This window comes from Lactuca serriola, chromosome 8 (assembly GCF_051521515.1).
Source record: "Lactuca serriola cultivar US96UC23 chromosome 8, Lser_US96UC23_V15, whole genome shotgun sequence".
Classification (NCBI taxonomy): Eukaryota; Viridiplantae; Streptophyta; class Magnoliopsida; order Asterales; family Asteraceae; genus Lactuca; species Lactuca serriola.
This window is the reverse complement of record NC_136415.1, coordinates 130,747,999-130,768,575: the sequence shown is the minus strand read 5'-3', so window position 1 is coordinate 130,768,575 and position 20,577 is coordinate 130,747,999. Positions and strand designations below refer to the sequence as shown.

Below are 20,577 nucleotides of genomic sequence, written 5' to 3'. Positions count from 1 at the left end.
GATTGTGATTCCATTTGAGGCTTCCACACTATTGGGGCTAGGCACTCAAGCTTCATGAAGACTTTCTACATCAAAGAGGTATGTATTCTATCTTGTTACACTCATTGTTTTGTATGCTAGATTAGGATTATACCTTGGATGTTCTTATTTGTTGTATAATAGAGAAAACATAGATCCAAGGTATTTAGGGTTGCATGTACACTTAGGAGTGTTAGAATGCTCAAAACCCAACAATAAGGTCCAAACAAAACATAATGACACAATCTACTACAAAATAAGAATACACTACTTTAGAAGTTTAATTCAAATATGATTGGATGAATGAGATCATTGAAAAACTAAGTTGATTTCTGCCATTCAAAGATCACATAAAAAATTTTGTGACTTCGAGAGTATACTTAATCAAGCTAAGAGACTCTATGTCACGAAAGAACACCAATCATATTTTCCAAGATATTTAACTATACTTAGAGTAAAGTTAAGTGTGAAGATGATAGTATTAACATAATTCACACAAATTAAATTTTGACAGATCCGGTGATAAAATCATTCTTTTGAGCTAAGTATGATTGGTCACACATCAGCTATAAGACTTTATTATTCTAGAAACGGTTTTTTGATTTGGATTTATTATTTGGATATTGGAACATTATAACAACAGCTATTAGATATGTTATGATATATTGGGATATAGTCATCACATTAATACTTGTTGTGTTCTATATTAACATGTTCAATCCATGAATAATGTTATTATTCTAAAAGTTCATAGTCGTTTATAATTGTGGGATAAATTATGAAGTAAGACAAATATGAATTGGATTGGTTGACTCTCACTAGATGAAAGTAGGAAAGTGGTTGTAACCAAGTTTCATAGATACTTGTCAGAGAACTAGTATTGAACTGACATGCATCAAGATCATCTCATGGATCGCTATCATGAATGATCCTTGATTAAAAGTTACTATATTTGTATCCTTAATACCATATATCCACAGTGTGATTTAAGTGTAAGGAGTACTATGCTTTGATAATGGTCAAATGTTGTTCCTTAACCGGGCAGTTATAAAAGCCATTTTCAGGTATAGTGTAAACTATACAAGAGGTTTATGTAGTCAAGATGAGGTTTTTTCTTCTTATGTGTTGAGAGTTAGACATCTAAGACGCCTTACCAAAAGTTGAACAACTAATGAGATTGATCGCAATCTGAATCTCATGTTCAACATGATGTTTGTAGCAAAGAGATAACTGATAAACTTACCTTATACACAAATTGTAGCTTTGAGCTTTTTGGGAATTGGGCGTTAATAGAATGGCACAAACAGTCCTATGGTCTTAGGGGTAGTGAAATGTTGCTAGACGTTCACCATTGTCTATATCAGTCTAATATGAGTCTTGCGCAAGTGGGAGATTGAAAGGTCTAGTATGCCCAAGAATCATATTAAAGTGATAGTGCTAAATAAAATATTATACTAATGGGTCACACTAACAAAAACTTGATACAATTAATTATTTATTAGAAAATGATTTTAATAAATATTCAATAAAACTCTTATAATCAAATTAGGAATTATTTATTTCTAGGAAATAATTAATTTTTATTAGCAAGTAACATAATATATCATATGGTATGATTTATTAAATCATGTACAACATTTTGGACCATAATGACTTGTTGTGTTTTACCAAAAAGTTAAGGTTTATATTATATAAAAAAGTTTATAAAATTTACCATGTTTTACTTCTTTTTATACTCAAAAAAACATGAGCATGCTTACAAGCATGCTAGTGATGGGTTTTTGATTTCTTTAATCAAAAGAAGTCATGCTTTAGAAACATGCATGGACACTGTTATGACATGGAGACAAGTTTGTCTAAAGTTGAAGGAACTAATGGTTAATAACTTCATCTTATGCATATAAATAAGAGGGCTTGCACTTGGCTTCTTGGCTCATTCCTTCTTCTCTTCTCCATTGCCGAGAGCTCTCTAGGAGACTCTCCCTCTCTTCTTTGCTTTGAGTTATTGAAGATTACTTGCATATCTTTTGCTCTCTTCAAGTTTATATTGGTTATGAACTTCAAGCTTAAAGGTTTAAGAATTTTGGACTAGTATCTACATCAAGTTGAGTCATTGTTGGTGTCTCAAAGGTTCTACATTCTTCATCAACTTCCAATCCTCCCAAGAGGACCCAAAGAACTACAAAGGTTGTTATTTCTTTATCCTTCCTTTAGTTGGTGTTTAATCTTTCTATAACTTTCAAAAATATCGTTGGTGGGTATAAAATGTTTATGTTATTTCAAAAATTAAAGTCTCGCGTTGCCATATTTTTCAAGTTTATGAAACTAATTTTGAACTAAAACCCAACAATATGATGGGTATAGAAAAATCAAGTTGGAAACATACCTTGCCTAATCCTTAAACCTATAACTATACACTATAGTTGTAGAGTGTGCTCTTCCAAAAGAAACAATTAGGTCAATATACACATTAAAAAACATGTCTGAAACCACTATGCAATCGATGAAAATAGAGTTTACTGGAGACAAAAATAATGGTAACGATTTTTGAAACTTCAGATAAAACATCAACATAGAGTGGGATTTAGCAAACAAAGTCGATTTTGTATTGCAATCGATATTAGGGCTTTTTTGTGCGTCACCAATGGTAGTCGAAGATGACCAAGATAGTGAAACGGACAGACCGAAATTTATGTTTGTGGGAGATGTAAACAGAGAAGAAGGCATACAAGTAGAAGCATGGAGGCGGTAATTATTTGGCTTTCATCCATGTGCGTATTTGATTGGAAGCCGATGACGGTGGAGGGAGTAAATCTGACCAACTCTATAATTTAGCCTTAAGTCGATGAACAGTAACCCGCTCAGTCGGTTGCTGTTCATAAGCATGTGCACTTTTAATGTTATATATAATGTCATACATATTTGACTATTTTAAAAGATAGTTATTGAAAAAAAAAATATATTTATTTGATATTTAGAGTTACATTTTATTGTATTATAATATCAGTCATAATTACATTTATTTGTGATAATTTCTAATTACGAAATATTATTAAATTTAATTAATTGAATAAATCAGATAATTTATATATATATATATATATATTTATATTTACATCCTCCTTAATAAATAAAGATCAATTTTGCCACATGCCAATTTCTCATAAGTTTTGACATTTGTCATTTTGTGATATTTTTAAAATAAAATAATATCCATATGTCAATTTCTAGATTTTTTCAATTTTTAAAATTAAAGTCACATAATAATTATATTTATATATGTAAGTATAATATATAATAAATGTGATAATAAATTGAAATTAATATGTTTTTCATATTTTATTTCAAAATTTTAATTTAAAAAATATTTGTTGTTTACATTTTGATAAATAATCTTTTTTTAATCAACTCGCGTATTATACGGGTTTTACACCTAGTTATCTAATAAATAAATAGTTAACATGCCACGTGTCATCGTCTTATGCACCTATTTTCTCATTTTCTCATTTTTTTATTTTGTTAAGGATCTCCTTTCCATATAAAAAAAACTCGATGCTACTTGGTATATTGCTATTATACAAATAGGTCTTCCAAAATACAATATTCTTTTTAGAAAAAAAATGGAAGTTTATTATTATGATTAATATATATATATATATATATATATATATATATATATATATATATATATATATATTAAAGAAGTCTCATCTTAGGAACAGTAAAGTTCCAAAGGATTTGACAGTTTTGGTCCCTTATTTATTGATGTGGGTTCAATTCTATCTCATGTGGGCTGCTCTTTGCAGTGTGTCATTTTTTGTTACATAGTATATTTGTTTGTGGACATGTGTTCTTTCATATATATGTTCCTACCTGTCATGCGTAACTACTCAGCTCCTTCTCATTCCACATTTCCTTCACGGCCTCTTAACCCAATCCATATGTCTACTTTCTTCCACCGCCTTTCACTGCTTCAATTCTCTTTCCCCTGAGTCACCGCCTCTCTCATCGGATTACTTCAAATCCTTGCGAATACACAGATAGCAGATTTTATTCTTCAAAAATCGTTTCTGCTTCACACCTCCCACCACGTCCATCGCCACCGTCACCAGATTCATGTCTCCTCCTTGGTGATTGTCTTTGCTTATGCTTTGTGGAGGTTCGTTTTTTTATGTTTGTTTATTCTTTAATTGCACACCCATTTTGTGGAGACAGTGGAGAAGAGATCGTCGGACCACCGTTGCGTACCTCCGCTACGGTTCGCCATGTGACTTTGATAAGTTGTTCTCCTTGATTATTCTCCTACCCAATGTTTCATTTGATAGGAATCTCACTGTTTTATGGTATGATTGCTGCTTTTAGGGCTTCTAACGTAGGCCGATGGGTATAAGTAGTAAGGAGGAGGGCAATGATAATGGTTATTGTGAAGAGATTTTTGCAGGTGGACTTCTTCATGAATTTGGATTCTGGTCGGCGATTAGGGCTTTCAATTGAATTTCGTCCTATTTTCCACCAGGTTTCTCATTCCATGAATTTCTCATAAGGGATGAAGTATCGATATGAAGAGAAAATTGGGTGGTTCGGTGGGTTTGCTTGGATAATCGGAATCGGTGGTGGAATGGTGACCTGTTCTCTACGTGGTCTACTGCTGATCTATTCTGGTTGCTGAATTTCGCCTGTGATTGATTATTCTTCTTCGTTTGGTTTCTTCAGTGACGCTCTGTAGGTATGTTTTTGTTTTCTGCAAAAAGAAAAATTTGTTCTTCTTCTGTGCATTTTGGTTTCCTTGATGCCTTCCTGGTGAATTTTTCGGTCTGAAGAATTGATACAGTGTAGTCGATCATTTGGTATTTTCTCAATTTTCAATTTTCACCATCCTTCTCGACTTCTTATTTTCTTTCTCTTTTTCTATATTTTGATCCGGAAGATGGGAATCTATATCAGGTGTGATTATACCATCCATCGATCCTAAATCAAAGAGTCTTCACTTTTGACTGTTAATACCGATTCAACATACAATTATTTTTGCTACCGACTTGGATTGTTGTGTGAATTTCGGTCTGTTCAATCGATCTCTCAATGACCATTAATATAGCCGTTTATCATTTGGTGACCATACTCGATTTTACTCATTTGCAGGTTGTTTTGGTCATCTTAGAAGAATGTTTAGTTTGAAATGTCGTCCGATGACCATAACAAGCAAGCACTACTTATGTTCTTTTTGTTGTCGACATTTTAGATGTGTATTGGGACAACCACAAGAAAGAGAAGAAGCGACATGGCGACTTAGAAGTAGAGGTATATTTGCATTTGAGTCAAATTTTTTTGACATAAAACACCATTTTTTGGACTGTGTTTGTAAATTTCTTTTGATATGTTTTTTGCAGTGGCGCCTGAAGAAGGAGAAGAAGCCACATGGCGTCGTATGTTGAAAGAACTGAATCAAAGCACTGGTCCAACACTTCTTCTCTAATTTTATGGTGATTTTCCTCCAATAATAAACATTTGTAAGTCTCTTTTATTACTTATGTGTTCATTTGATGCCTGAATTGCATTGCCATTTTAATAGGTTTCAATTTATTTATGAGTGAAAGTTACTCTATTATTTCCACTATATTACTTTCGCGTAGGTAATTGACTGCTTTCACAACATCACATTCACTTTTTCATGAGGTATAAAATTATTTTCTTTTGGTAAAATTTGGTTGTTTACTTTCAACACTAAGACCGTTTCATGGGACAGTAAAAATGATGGGGTAAAAGTGGAAAAATGGCAATATGCTAAGGTGATTGAAGTTTTCTCCTTCACAGGTTTGTTTCCATTTTACTTATTTAGTGGTTTGAAAATCTAAAATTTATTATATTTTCCTCGGGCTGCATACAAAAGATGGGTTTACAGTTGTATTACGGGTTGATAGAACACCCTCCCTATGTGTTTGATGAAATCTGTCAACGAGTGTTTGATGTAGGTTTTCTACTATCACTTATCAATCTACTTATCAATTTGGTATCAATATCACTTTTTTTTCTCTTCATTTGTATAACTGTTTGTGGTTTTGTTTTATGTAATTTGTTTTACTATTTTTTGCACTAATGGATCTCCGGCCAAGGAAAGGACACTTTGGTCTAAGACTTGCACTACAAGCTGTAAGGTAGCTCACATCCGTTTTGAAGTTGTTAGTACCCATGTATATGCATATACATGGTAATTCTTTGGTGCTGAAGATACGATTTCAATATTTACCATTATATCATGTATATGTACCAATCGGTTTTTTTAGTATATTTTCATAGGATGTTTTAATTTTTCATTATTGCAAGCTTTTTTAATTTTCAATCTTAGGATGTGAAGAGGAAACAGACGTATTTTATAACTTTAACTACTGTTGGTGGGGATCAGAGGGATAATATTGATCCATCAGTAAAAAAAAGTCTATTTCTTTCTCTAATTTTAACTTAAGATTTAAATTAAAAATACATAGATATGGGCATGACATTTTGTACTTTTTCGATGATTTACGATGACTGCGTTCTCACTATGATGTCTGACCAACAAAATGGTATGAGTTGTGAGCATGAATGGTCAGGAAGTTTTGTTTTTTCATTCCGTCATGGAATGTAATAATTTTTTGCGTTATAATCCATATACCCATTTTTATTTAGCTTTAAGTGATGTGTTTAAAAAAACATGAATTTTTAGTTATTTATATAGATTTTTAGTTATTTATATAGATGTCAATTTGTACAGAGAAGGTTACATGATGACATTTTGCATTGATTCAAATTTTAGTGATTTGTTAACAGACACTTGAAGTCACATATGGAATCACATAACTCGGTGGAATTAAAGGAAATGCATGCATCCTACTATCATTTCTTCTTATTACACACACATGCAAAATAACAAGCGACGTATGGTCCAATGTTTATTTGTAACAATTTAAATATCCAACTGGTGGCATGGTTTAATTGATTGTTCATTATGGTTTTTACTGCTCCGAAGAGTTACTTTGATTTTCCTAAATTGCAAATGCCACTTAGCTTTATTGTTTTGTTTCTTTAACAACTTTTTAATTCTAATTTTTGTTCCTATTATCCAATAATGTAGTCATACAAATTTGGTATGTCCAACTCCATGTTTCCCATCCTTTGTGTTAAGTAATATATTACATGCCAAGTAACTCAAAATGCCACCTTTGAGAAGGGTAAAATTGTCTTTTCCAGGACATGTTTTTTGGAACACAACAATATGTTTCAAAAGGGTAAAGTGCTCTTTTGGTTTTACAAGACAATGAAAGTTTAACAAGTTGGAAAGATAAGTTGCTTGGTGGAGTCGAAAGTGACTTGTATGATTAGTCTTATTTAATTGTTATAATCATTTTTATACAATTAAATCAATTTATTCACTTAATTATTTCTTATAGTGATTAAAGCATTATTATCCTTTTTTAGGTGAAAACGTCGGGGTGATCACAATTTCATTACTGGTCAAAGAAAGTCAAAGTGATCGTCCCCTTTTTACACTTAAAGAAGGATTCCAATAGGTAAGGTTTGATTATTTTCTTTTTTGCTTTTATGCATAATTTTTGCCTGCCTCGAAGCTCCTCTAATTTTTCACCATCCACATTTATGATTTATCTAAATGATGCCTTCTACACTAATTCAAGTACATCAATGGTTTTCTGTAACCTGGATGGGTGGTGATGATGGAAGGAAGGGAAATAAGGGGTAAATTGGTCATTTTAGGAGCACAAAAAATTGAAGTATTGATGGAAGAAACTCACCAACTAAATTATTGATTTTGCAACTTAGTATTAGATTGTAAATTCTTATACAACTTATTCAAATCCAATTTTCTGTAACTTTATTTTTTACCCATAATTGCAACCTACTTACATTTCGATACCAATATGAGCAATGTACTTTATTCATCCTCACATATCGCTATTGTTGGTAAAGAAAATATAATGAAAGATTAACAAAATGGAAAGAATCACATTCCAAAGTAGTGGAATAAGTGATTCCATTTCTGATTCCCTAAAGTTTAGATAACCTTAAACAAAAATCCAACCCGTGTGAAGCACGGAGATCTTCTACTAGTTATTATTATTATTATTATTTGGGTAAGATGTTATAAAACACTAGTAAATAAAAGTATGTTGATATTTCAAGCATTTGTTTTGGAAAATGAAAGAAATCGTGGGTTATTTTTATTCATTTGTTTACTTTAAGATTCTACTTTAATGTTTTTATTACAAGATTTTGCTTCAACAAAATCAAGTTAAATATTACATATTATTTTAGTTTCTTTCGATTACGAAATTGCACCTTAATTTTCTCATTTCAACAAGGCATTTTTTAGGACTATGTTTTCTATATGAAAGATGTGAGTGAAAATACGCCAACTAAAAGTGTGTTTCTATTTTGTGCAATGTGCTTTGTAGTATTTAACCATTTTATTTTTAACCCTAACAACAATGTATTATTCCTTTTTTTTGTTTTTAACTTTTAAACAGCAAAGTAATATACTTCTAATTATCAACACCTATGTCTCAAATGAGATTTGAACCCATAACTTCTCAAATAAGAGAATCATTTCATTCCACTAGACCAAACGGTACAAGAATAGTGGGCAACAACGACAACACGTGTCGCCACTAAAGGTATGGGCTGTCGCCGCTAATACCTTTAACGGCGACGTGTCGCTGCAAATGAGTCACCGGTAATGCTTCTTCGCTAATGCACATCTTGGCGCCGCTAATAGTGCATCGTCGCTGCTATTTCCACGTCGCTGCTAAAACCTTCCTGTCGCCGCAAATACTATGTCGCCGCTAAATCCTTATTGTCAATGCAAAAGATGTCGCCGCAAAAAAATATTTGATTTTTTTTATTTATTATTTAACATTAAATTCATAAAAAACAATATAACATTTATAAAATCTGATAAGTTTTACAGAAATATTAGTCCATACACAACCAATCCAAAATATTAATATTAATCCACAATCCAAAATATTAATCCATACCACAATCTAAAGTATTCTTCCAAATTACAAAATATTTCATAAAATCCTAAAGTTGCTACTCGTCTTCATCATTTCCTTCATTATTATTTTGTGGTGGCAATAAGCGACACCACTCTTCCAATGCTGCATAATAGGTTGGGTTCTTTAGTATCGTTTGCAACATCTCCAACTACAAAGAAAACAAAATATATTACCAACTTATCATAATAGCATTATACAAAATATCAACATATCAAATCATAACCAACATATCATTATAGCATTCTACTTTCCATTATAGCATTATACTTTCCAAAAATTACCAAACTACAAAATATCAACATATCAAACCATAACCAACATATCATTATAGGATTCTACTTTCCATTATAGCATTGTACTTTCCAAAAATTATCAAACTACAAAATATCAACATATCAAATCATAACCAACATATCATTATAGCATTCTACTTTCCATTATAGCATTTACTTTCCAAAAATTACCAAACTACAAAATATCAACATATCAAACCATAACCATCATATCATTATAACATTTTACTTTCCATTATAGCATTTACTTAAACTAACAATTACATGTGAATGTGGGGGTTATTGTGTCACTGGTTGTTCCTGATCGTACATAGACACAACAGTAGGAGGTTTACGTCCAATGCCTCTGATATGTCCGCGTCGAACACCCAATATTTTTTCAAAACAGTTTTTTATATCAGTGGGTGTTAGACCGCTTGCTTCGGAAGAAGCTTGGGTTCGTTGGTTGATCTCCTAGAGTAAAGCATTCTGCATTTTCAAAAAATAATAAAAATTAGATAACTAAATACGCTTGATGATATAAACACTTATATGAAAATACAAATTAACCACTTACGTATTGTTGCTCGACTGTAGGGCTACAAAATACCCCTTGGCGATTGGAATTAGCCTTACGAAAAGCTTCAATTCGACTGATATCCTATTTAACATTACAAATTAGATTACTTATACTTTAAATAAATATTTAAATATATCATAACTTACTTCTTTGAAACATGCATTGTTGTACGAGCTCGACCCCCTCTGTTTACAACTATTTGTTTTGCACGGACTTCTGTGTTTGACACCGAACGCCTTAAAAATTCTGGCGTTTGAAAATGTTCGACTGCCTCTTCCCAATTTCAGGTGACATACCCTTGTGGGGGGTGGGGGTGGGGGGGGTTGTTTAATGCGGCTGGGATATCTGCAAGCCCCCTGATTTCCTTAAAACAAGAATTAAGTTTACTTTTTTGGCCTCTATAAACTTTTGCAAGACTCGAATCAATGCTCCGCAACAATTGAGCACGCTTCGGATCTATGTTAACCTTATCCAAATCAAATTTATTCTACAAATACAAAAAAGTTAGTTAATTAAATAACAATCACAACTAAACTTAAAATTTTATCCAAGTTACCTTTAGATGCACAACTGTTGTGTTCCTTAATGCGGGGGAAACATTGTACCAACTAGATATGTTGAAAGGGACATTGTTCCACAAATACCTCCCAATTTCATGTGTGAACCAATTACCACGCTTTCCCACAGGGGAATATGTGATCTCTCTATCGAAATCCAAATCTACGGGCTTTCCCTAGTTTGCCTGTATCAACTTTCCTAGCTCGATATTTTTGAACATGCCCTTTCTTTTTTTTGGAAGCTCGGCTAAAAAAATACAATTAAAAATATTAGTCACGATAACTTATAATAAAATAATAAAAATAGCTAATAAATATATCATAATACAACTTACCATCCTGTTCGTACTGACCACGACCAAAGCCTCCTGGAGGTGGTGGATCCCCGGCTCCATCACCTCCATGTCCACCATCATGGCAAAGAGTATCACCCAAGTAAACCTCATATGTATCCTGTAAATTACAAGATGTACAATATATAAATACAATATGAATAAAAGTTAGTTACCTTGCGAAATTGTAAGATATACAATACAGACAAACAACATAAATATAAGTTAGACAAATAATATGAATTAAAGGTACACTTCAAATAAAGTTTCTATTACAAAAAAACATTTTATTTTTTTAATCAGAATCTTCATCATATACTTCAATGTCTTCTTCATCAGTATCATAATAAAAATCGTCATCATCATAATTAGTCTCTTCCTTCGAAACATTATTGATTCTACCCGTTAGCGGAGGTACTTTAGTCTCATCCTCATCGTCATAATCAACATTGTTTTGAGCTACATCAACATTGTTTTGAAAGTATTGTGAGAAGTCGATAAAAAGTCTAGCTCCAGATGAAGAGTTGTTTTGAACTATGTCAACATTTTCAGTCTCCACATTGTCGATATCTTGGACAGAGTCACTGTAAGCATCTTGGACAAGAGCATTATCGGATGGTAGATCCCAAATACTTCGATGATTAACATGCTTAAAGAAACAACTAGGGTTGCTGTTTTGGTTTCTTCGATGATTAACAGGCTCGCAGATGTAGAACACGTGTTTGGCTTGTGAAGCATATATAAGTTGATCATCTTGGTACTCTTCTTTTTCTATGTCGATACTGATGAAATTATCATCAGCAATATCACCCGAATCGAAACACTTGCACCAAAATATTACAATCGAATAATCATATGGATATTGCACCTCCATAATCTCTTCTAACTCTCCATAATATTTCTCTCCATTCTCACCAACTGCTAGAATCCCAGAGTTTTGCGTTTTTTGTTGTACATCACGACTAAGAACCATAAAGCTAACACCGTTGACTATGCACGCGGTGTAAGTATAATCATCCATTTGTGAACCCATTAAAAGGGTTGACAACTCTTTGTTGAATTCTAGAGAGTTTTCTTTTTCCATCTGATAAACCTATTAAACATATGTTGATGTGTTATGTATTCTTGATTCGTTATATATATATATATATATATATATATATATATATATATATATATATATATATATATATATATATATATATATATAAGAGATATTTGTTTGTTAATTATTATTACCTTTTCAAGAAACCAATTGGGAAATTCTATCTTTTTGTCACTTTCAGGATGTTCAAATTTGAATTTTCTATATTGATGAAAAAAAAAATTATATATATATATATATATATATATATATATATATATATATATATATATATATATATATATATATATATGATAAATGGAAAAGGTAACAATAAATAATGAAAGATAATTAAAAATAAAAACACTTACTCGATGTATTGTCTGACTTCTTGATAGCTATTCAATATAAACCATTTTATATTACGTTTCTCCCTTATATCAAGATGTTTGATTTGCGTTGCGCTCGTCGGTCGACACTTGGACTCAAACATCCAAAACTTTGTTTTTTCAATGACAACATCTTCGTCTCTTTCAAGGCGATTGACATCTCGAAGGTACATCGAACAAAATGACAACACTTCTTTAGCAACATAACCTTCAGCTATACAACCTTCCAGCCTCACCATAGTTTTTTAGTTTTTTCATATACCTTTCGAACGGATACATCCATCTCATACATATCGGGCCTCTGACAATCGCTTCATCAGGTAAATGCAAAACTAAATGAATCATAATGTCGAAAAGCGCTGGAGGATAAATCAACTCTAACTTGCACACGATTCTAATAATGTCTTCTTTTGCTTTCCTCATATCCTCTACGTTTAGTGTTCTGGAGCAAATTTGCTTGAAAAACGTACAAAGATCTACAATTGGTGTAGAAGTTTCTTTGTCCAATAACGCTCTAACTCCAATCGGTATCAAACGTTGCATAAGAATGTGATAGTCATGAGATTTCAACACAATAATGTTAGTATCATTATCTACCACTTTGTTACTAATTTTAGATCCAAACCCATCAGGCAATTTAACATCTCTTATAAATTGACAAAAGATTTTGCAGTCAGGTTTCTTGAATGAGTACCTTGCATGTGGTCTAGTGAACTTGTTACCCTTTTTGCAACCATTGATTACATCGGATATTCAGATTTCTCAAGTCCTCACGTGCATTTGATGTGTCTTTACTCTTATCATTCATCATAGAAGTACCCAAAAGACTCTCACCCACATTTTTCTCAACATGCATCACATCTATGTTGTGCTTTAGAGGCAGAGAAGACGAATACTCGAGCTCGAAAAATATGCTATGTTTCGACCAGTTCAACTCAAATCCTTGTCGGTCCATGTTTGCCTTGAGAGTGTTAGGATGTTTACCTGGTTTATGGAGTAGTAGACGACCTAGTTTCTCTTATATGTCTTCATTAGTAGTGTGTCTTGGAGCGGGTCTTGTCTCGGGTTGCCCGTTAAATTTCAAACTCATCCTTAATGGATCATCAGCATCTAAGAACCGACGATGACCGATATAAACGATTTTATTTACTACACGGTACGAGGGAGTATCTTAATTGTAAGTCGGGCATGCTCTATACACTTGTCCGCTCCAGCCCGATAAACTACTACGAGCTAGAAAGTCGTTTATTGTCCATAACAACATAGCTTTCATCGTGAAGAATGTGTTTGTCGTTGCGTCTTTAATACGTATGCCTGATTGCCACAAAAACTTAAGCTCTTTCAGTAACAACCTAAGGAAAACATCTATGTCCTTTACAGGCGCTTTAGGGCCAGGAATCAACAAGGCTAACATGAATGATGACTCTTTCATACAAAGCCATGGTGGCAGATTGTATGTGGTGAGTACAACCGGCCACGTACTATGCGGATTACACATGTTACCAAATGAATTAAAGCCATCAGCTGCCAGCCCTAGGCGTACGTGGTGAGGTTCACTCGAGAAGTCAGGGTAATCTACATCAAATTTTTGCCAAAACTCTCCATGAACGGGATGACGCATCACACCATCTTCTGATCCCCCGTACTATGCCATATCATATTTTTGGAAGTGTACCATGAACAATACAAACGACGTAGTCTAGGGGTCACTAGAAAGTACAGTAACACCTTATGAGCCACTTTCTTACCCTTGGTGTTTTTTTCAAATCCACCGACTCTCTTTACAAACGGGACAAACTTTCAATGACTTGTGTTCCTTCCAGAAGAGGAAACAATCATTTTTACATACATTTATTGACTCATACCCCAAACCTAACTTCTTTAGTTTCTTTTTTGCTAAATAATATGAACAGAGAACCTTGTTATCTGGTGGAAATGCCAAATGCAACAACTCAAGGAGTTGATCAAATGAACTATCAGACCATTTGTTGTTGACCTTGATATGCATTAGCTTTGCTAAAAAATCAAAGAAAGAAAACTTGCAACCAGGATATAAGTTGGTTTCGACTGCCTCTATCAACTGTTCAAAATCATCATTGACATCGCTACCCCTGTATTCGAGGTTCCTTCATCGAGGTTTGTATCATTTTCTCTCGACTCCCACATAACATCGTCAATAACATCAACCATCTCGTTGCTTGGCGATATGACCTCTACAACTGGAGGGATTAAAGGTTCACCGTTATATATCCACGTTTTGCTTGGCGAACATGACGTCTCACTGCTTTCGGATCCATGAAGTAACGATTATCACATTTCTCACACGGACATCTGGTTTCACCTTTACAATCTAGGTGTAACATGGATCTATTGACAAAAGAGTCGAGTCCTAGCTGGAACTCGGGAGATTGACGATGTTGTAGCACATGGTTCTTGGTACGCATTTCTTTTATTTTTATCTAAGTATTTTGCATTTTTGGCCTCTGACTCGGCGAGTTGAAGGACCAACTAACCGAGTAGAAGCGGGAAGGTCGTAGGATTTAAGCAATGGACTCGGCGAGTCGGGTCCCAGACTCGACGAGTAGACCCTGTCTGGACAAAAACCCTAATCCGAGGGTTTGCACCCTATTTAAACAATGTTATGTCAACCACAACGTCCCTTATGCTCCCAGAACACCCCTCGTTGAAACCCTAGCCGTTATAGAAGCAATCTAAGCCTTGTTGGTGGATTTTTGTGCTTGTGGTCTTAAAAAGGAAGGAGAAAACCTTGAGGAAGCGAGTAAAGACCAAGGGAACCCGAGTTTGTGCACCTTCTACAGTTCATTGAAGGTAAAAAGCTGTAACCTTGCTCTTTCATTTGTTAGATCCCTTTTTGGGGAGATTTAGGGCTTTTATAAGCCATTTTGATGACCAACCATGATTGCAAACATGGTTGGGGGTTGGGGCTTCTGAATCAAGTCATTAAGGGAGTCACAAGGCAGTTGGGGGCTGCTTTTGCACCCACGAAAGGTCCCATGCATCATAAGAGCTTATTTTATGTCCTTTTGAGCTCAAAGTCCCATACATGCACGTAACGTTTGTAACTTTACGTGCTAGAACAATTGTAGGAGGTTGGATCTATCTTTTGATCAAAGGTTGTACATCAGAAATTAAGGATTTAAAGTGTGGACGTTACCGACTCGGCGAGTCCATTCCTGAGACTCGACGAGTCCAAGGCTTTGAGTCCCATATCTGTTGAGGGTCAAAAGAACTCAGTTCGGCGTTAGAAGGGTTGTAGCAGGACAGAAAGAGTGACCCAATGCATTGGACTTAGTTTTAGACTTGGAGTTCATAGGGCTCGACGAGTGCTAGAACAGACTCGGCGAGTCCAAGGCAATCTCCTTAAGATTGAAGATGAACTCGACGAGTTGTTCATACAACTCGGGGAGTCGAGGTCAGACTTGTTCATCAGATGAAGATGAACTCGACGAGTTGTTCATACAACTCGACGAGTCGGATGAAGGATCATTCGATGTTCTTATAGAAGAGGAACTCGTCGAGTCATCGCCAAAATCGACGAGTCGAGTCATGGATGAGGACATGTAAACGGTTAGGGACTCGACGAGTTGACGACCCAACTCGACGAGTCGGGTCAACTTGAAGTTGACTTTGACTTGGACTAGATTGGGGGTAAAATAGTCATTTTACCCTAAGAGTAGATGTCAGTTTCTGGCTAAGTGTTTTGTGGGGATTGTAGCCGGAGGATTTCCAGAGCAGCAGCAGACAGAGACTTCCCACACGAATTATCAGCAGCTACTTGTTCGAGGTGAGTTACCTTCCTGTAGCGGTGGGTCTACGGTCACAATGCCGGCCCACCAGTAGGAGTTGTATGTTAGATGATTGTCTTTGTGATATCATCTAGGGTTGCTACTACCTGATATGTTATATGCTGGCATGATATGTTATATATGATAGTAGTAGAGTTCGGTTGTGAGGACCAAAGGGTAGGTCAGACACCCCTGATATGTCTGATAGTATGTTTATGTTATGATATATGTACTAGTAGCAGTAGGGATGGAATAGTCCCCGAAGGTCGGTTGTTAGGACCGACGGGTAGGTCAGCACCCCAGAATGGCTTGACATGGGTAAGACGACACCCTAGAATGGCTGCAAGGGTAGGTCGGCACCCCAAAATGGCCGTGCGGGTAGGTCGGCACCCCAGAATGGTCGTACCGGGTAGGTCGGGCACCCCAGAATTGCCCGGCAGTATGTATGCTATGTGATTGTATGGTATGCGGTACGATGGGGAAACTCACTAAGCTTCGTGCTTACAGTTTACAATTTTGGTTTCAGGTACCTATTCGGCGAAAGGGAAGGAGCTGGCGCGGTAGCGGCACATTATACACACACTTTTTGTTTTCCGCACTATGGATATTCTGGGATTGTACTCTGACATGTTATTATTTTGTGACTTGGGTTTTCAGACATGATACATTGTTTTATGAGAAGATGTGATTTCATAGTATTTTCTTATGAATGTTTTTATGAATCAGTTAATTTAAAAATAAATTTTTGGACTTAAAAATTATGTCGTTACAGATGTGGATTAGTAGTCCAACTTTTATCAATAGACATGATGTAGCTGAAACATAATTTTGTGTTTAAGGTTTACTCTACGGGAAACAATAATCAAGTAGAGTATTCATAAAGTCGATGATTCAAAAAGTATCCCAACACGGGAACACATGAACAAATAATCAGAAATGGATAGAATATTCAAAAAGCATATATATATATATATATATATATATATATATATATATATATATATATATATATATATATATATATATATATATATATATATATCGGAGGAGCAAAGAGAAAGTGACAACATTAAGTCACAAATAAAATTAAGCACTTTGATTTTAAAATTAATTGAATTTGATTTTACAATTAATTTATTATTTTTTATTGAGTTTTTTAAATTAATTTAATTTTATTCTATTATTAAACTAAAATTACTAGAAGTACGTTGTTGTTAATAACCTAATTAAACTAAAGTTGTAATGATCAACATTAAGTCACTAACAAAATTAAGCACTTTTGAAACCATAAGCAATACATTACTAGAAGTAAGTTGCTATTAATAACCTAATTAAGCCAAATGTATACATCCAATTTGTATATTCCAATTTCATACAATTAAACCAAATGTATACAATACATTCAATTCCAATTTTCATTTCAATTTAGACATACAACACAACTTGCATATTTCAATTTCATACAATTAAGCATACAATTCCAAACAAATGTATACATCCATTTCAAAAAAATGCAAATCCAATTTCAATTTTATACAAATCTATACATCTAAATACAAAATCAAACAAATGTATATACATTCAATTTAAATATCCAATTTCAATTTCATGCCAAATTTCATTTTTAAGCCAATGTGGTATAAACATAAATCAAAGAAACATATACAAAATGCATAAACCCTTCCCACCAATCTGAAAAAACATATACAATCCCACAAAATGCATAAACACTTCATAACATATATACAATCCCACAAAATGCATACACTTCATATCTCAAAATACAAACAAAATCACTCAACAAAATTGAAGAATACTAACAATTTATCATCCAAATTAGCACCAAAACAGAAAAATAAGAAAAAATAGGGAGGAATTCGACCTTTAATGTGGGCAATTTCGGAATTGAGCTGATGGGTCGCGCCGATAATGGAGAATTGGGGGAAGGTGGCGGTCTTGTGATGGCGGTCTAGCAAGGGAATGTCCCTGGTTTCAAGCGTCGTCCTCGTCGTGTTAGCGAGAAAGAACAAAAAGGAAAAAACGAGAGAAAAGGGTAGGGTCAGAAAGAACGACACAAAAAAGGAATCTGTGGGGGGTTATCTGCGGCGGGCTTTAGCAACGACGCCAAGGTATTAGCGACGACATTAGGGCAATAACGGCGACACCTTGGAAAGAAAAGTCAGTGTGTTTTCGCGTTCCTTTATGACTGTTCGATTGAAAACAAATCGGATGGATGAGGTTCATTTGACGCAGATCGCAGTTAGTTGACATTAGCGGCGACACAGGGCAATAGCGGCGATATGTAACGTGTCAATTACATGTCGCCGCTATTGTCCTGCGTCGCCGCTAATGCCAATATTTCTTGTAATGAAAGACCTTTTACTTACGATTTTTTGCTAATAAACAAAATTAATTTGTTATTCTATTGAAATTAAAAAGTTTTGTTTCTTAATATAACCCTTAAATAATAATGTATTTTTAAACAAAAGTACATTAAAATATCGAGATTCCATTGTATGATTTCGTAAACAGAATAGTACGCGAGCTTGAAATTAATCAAAACGTCACAACTCGCAAGCGATGTTTCTATGCTTCCTCTAAATAAAGTATCAGAAGTGTCGTTTCTATGCTTCCTCTAAATAAAATATCTAGATTTCATTTAATGATTTCGTAAACCGGAGTAATCAAAACAAAGCAAAGTAAAGATTGCATTAATCAAAACAAAACAAAGTAAAGATAGCATGGTTTCTTGTTGCACCACCCCATATAAAGATTCTAATTTAATTTTAAGATATTTTTATTAGTGATATTGTAATTTTTTTCCATGATTATTAGTAGTTAATTATATGTTAATTTTTTATAAAGCGGTAAATGAGGTGTGAAGGTGTATTAATCCCAACACCCTTCTCTTAAAAATAACAACTATAGTGCATAGTACATGAAAAAGATTATTCGACGTGTACGAATGGTAATGGCTCACCTTTAGGAGGTAGGCTCCATATTGAAAAATTCATCTCCACAATCACCTCTGTCAGCAACTCCGGCGACAAATATAATCCGGGAATTTGACACTTTTTTCCGGCAGGTGTATGTATGTATGTATAATGTACTTCAATATGGTTGATGGTATGTATAACTGGATTGATTAAAAGCTCCAGAGGAATGATGGGTCTTGCGAGATATCCCAGTAGCTTAAGTTCTCCTCATCATCGTAATCAGGAGACCTTGAAGAAACGATGGGTGACCGCATGAAGTAATCATCAAATCCTGGAAATATTCCGTAATCCGTCACATTATTATTATTATCTGGTAAGAGAAGGGAGGGGGTGGAGGTTTCTGCCTCCATGGGGACGGCGGCTTCTGAAACTGAGCCTGACGTAGATGGGAATAATGGGAATGAATTGGCAAAGTGAGCGGCGGCAGCTTGTATCTCGGAGGGAGAAAGTGACCTTCCTCCGGGAATATTTGGTGGTTGGTCGGGAAAATTGAACTTGGCGGAGGTGCCTCGAAGACAAAACGCCGCAGCATCGAAAGCTCTAGCAGCTTTCTCTGGCGAGTCATACGAGCCTAACCAGATCCTCTCACGGCTGTTGGGCAGCCTGATCTCCGACACCCACCTTCCCCATTTCCTCTTCCTCACACCTTTGTACTTCGGTTCATGAAATGACGAGGCTTCCCCCATATTTGCTGCACTCTTCATCATTAATGGACCCTTTAAGCTACTTGGATATATATGGAGAAGTGACGCCTGAGTAAGCATGTATATATGCATTAAAGTACTGAGAAGAGGAAGACGAAAAAGACTAGAGTAGGGTCAACTTGGTGCGTTGATCCGGAAATCTTTCGTTGAAACCTGAAAAAGACCACACACAAGCACACTAATACTACAGTTTCTTTTCATTGTCTTCCCACAGCCCACTAAAATCTTCAAGAACTCTAGGAGGTGACCTACATCAAAGATATGACGGAGTTCATACCAGCAATGATTCACATACATCCATTCGTGTGTGTATATATATATATATATATATATATATATATATATATATATATATATATATATATATATATATATATATATATATGGGACTTACGCGTTACAAGTGAAATTAAAGAGCACGTGTGTTAATTGGGAATGTCATGTGGTTAAAATGGTCGTTTTCAATACTGAAAAAGGTGCGCCACATGATGCCTAATGTATAGTTACCTAGCAATGAGCAATGCTAAGATTCTCCTTATCTTCTTTCTTCTGCATCGTTTCAAATATCAGTCCGTCTTATATAAAGATATTCTCATATTGGTCCTTTATCTTTATCTTTCTTTTTCAAATTTATGTTAGTTTCATCCACCTCCCAAATTCAAAAATATTGAATGTATAAAATTTTATCCAAGCTTCTTGCCTTGCGTCTGAAGATGGTTATTAATAAGGTTGTAGGACCGGAGCAATAAGCCTATATTGAATGGAGAAATATTCCTGATGGTTCTTTGGTGA

The 20,577-nt window shown here is 34.5% G+C and overlaps 1 protein-coding gene across 1 annotated transcript; it reads right to left on the bottom strand.

Moving 5' to 3' along the window:
- Window positions 1-17,684: 17,684 nt before the first annotated feature.
- Window positions 17,685-20,077, bottom strand: LOC145070799 (ethylene-responsive transcription factor ERF017-like). Its single transcript, XM_079017754.1, has one exon. It carries the CDS (start codon window positions 19,855-19,857, stop codon window positions 19,231-19,233), a length of 627 nt encoding a protein of 208 aa, XP_078873880.1. The 5' UTR covers window positions 19,858-20,077; the 3' UTR covers window positions 17,685-19,230.
- Between the last annotated feature and the right edge of the window lie 500 nt (window positions 20,078-20,577).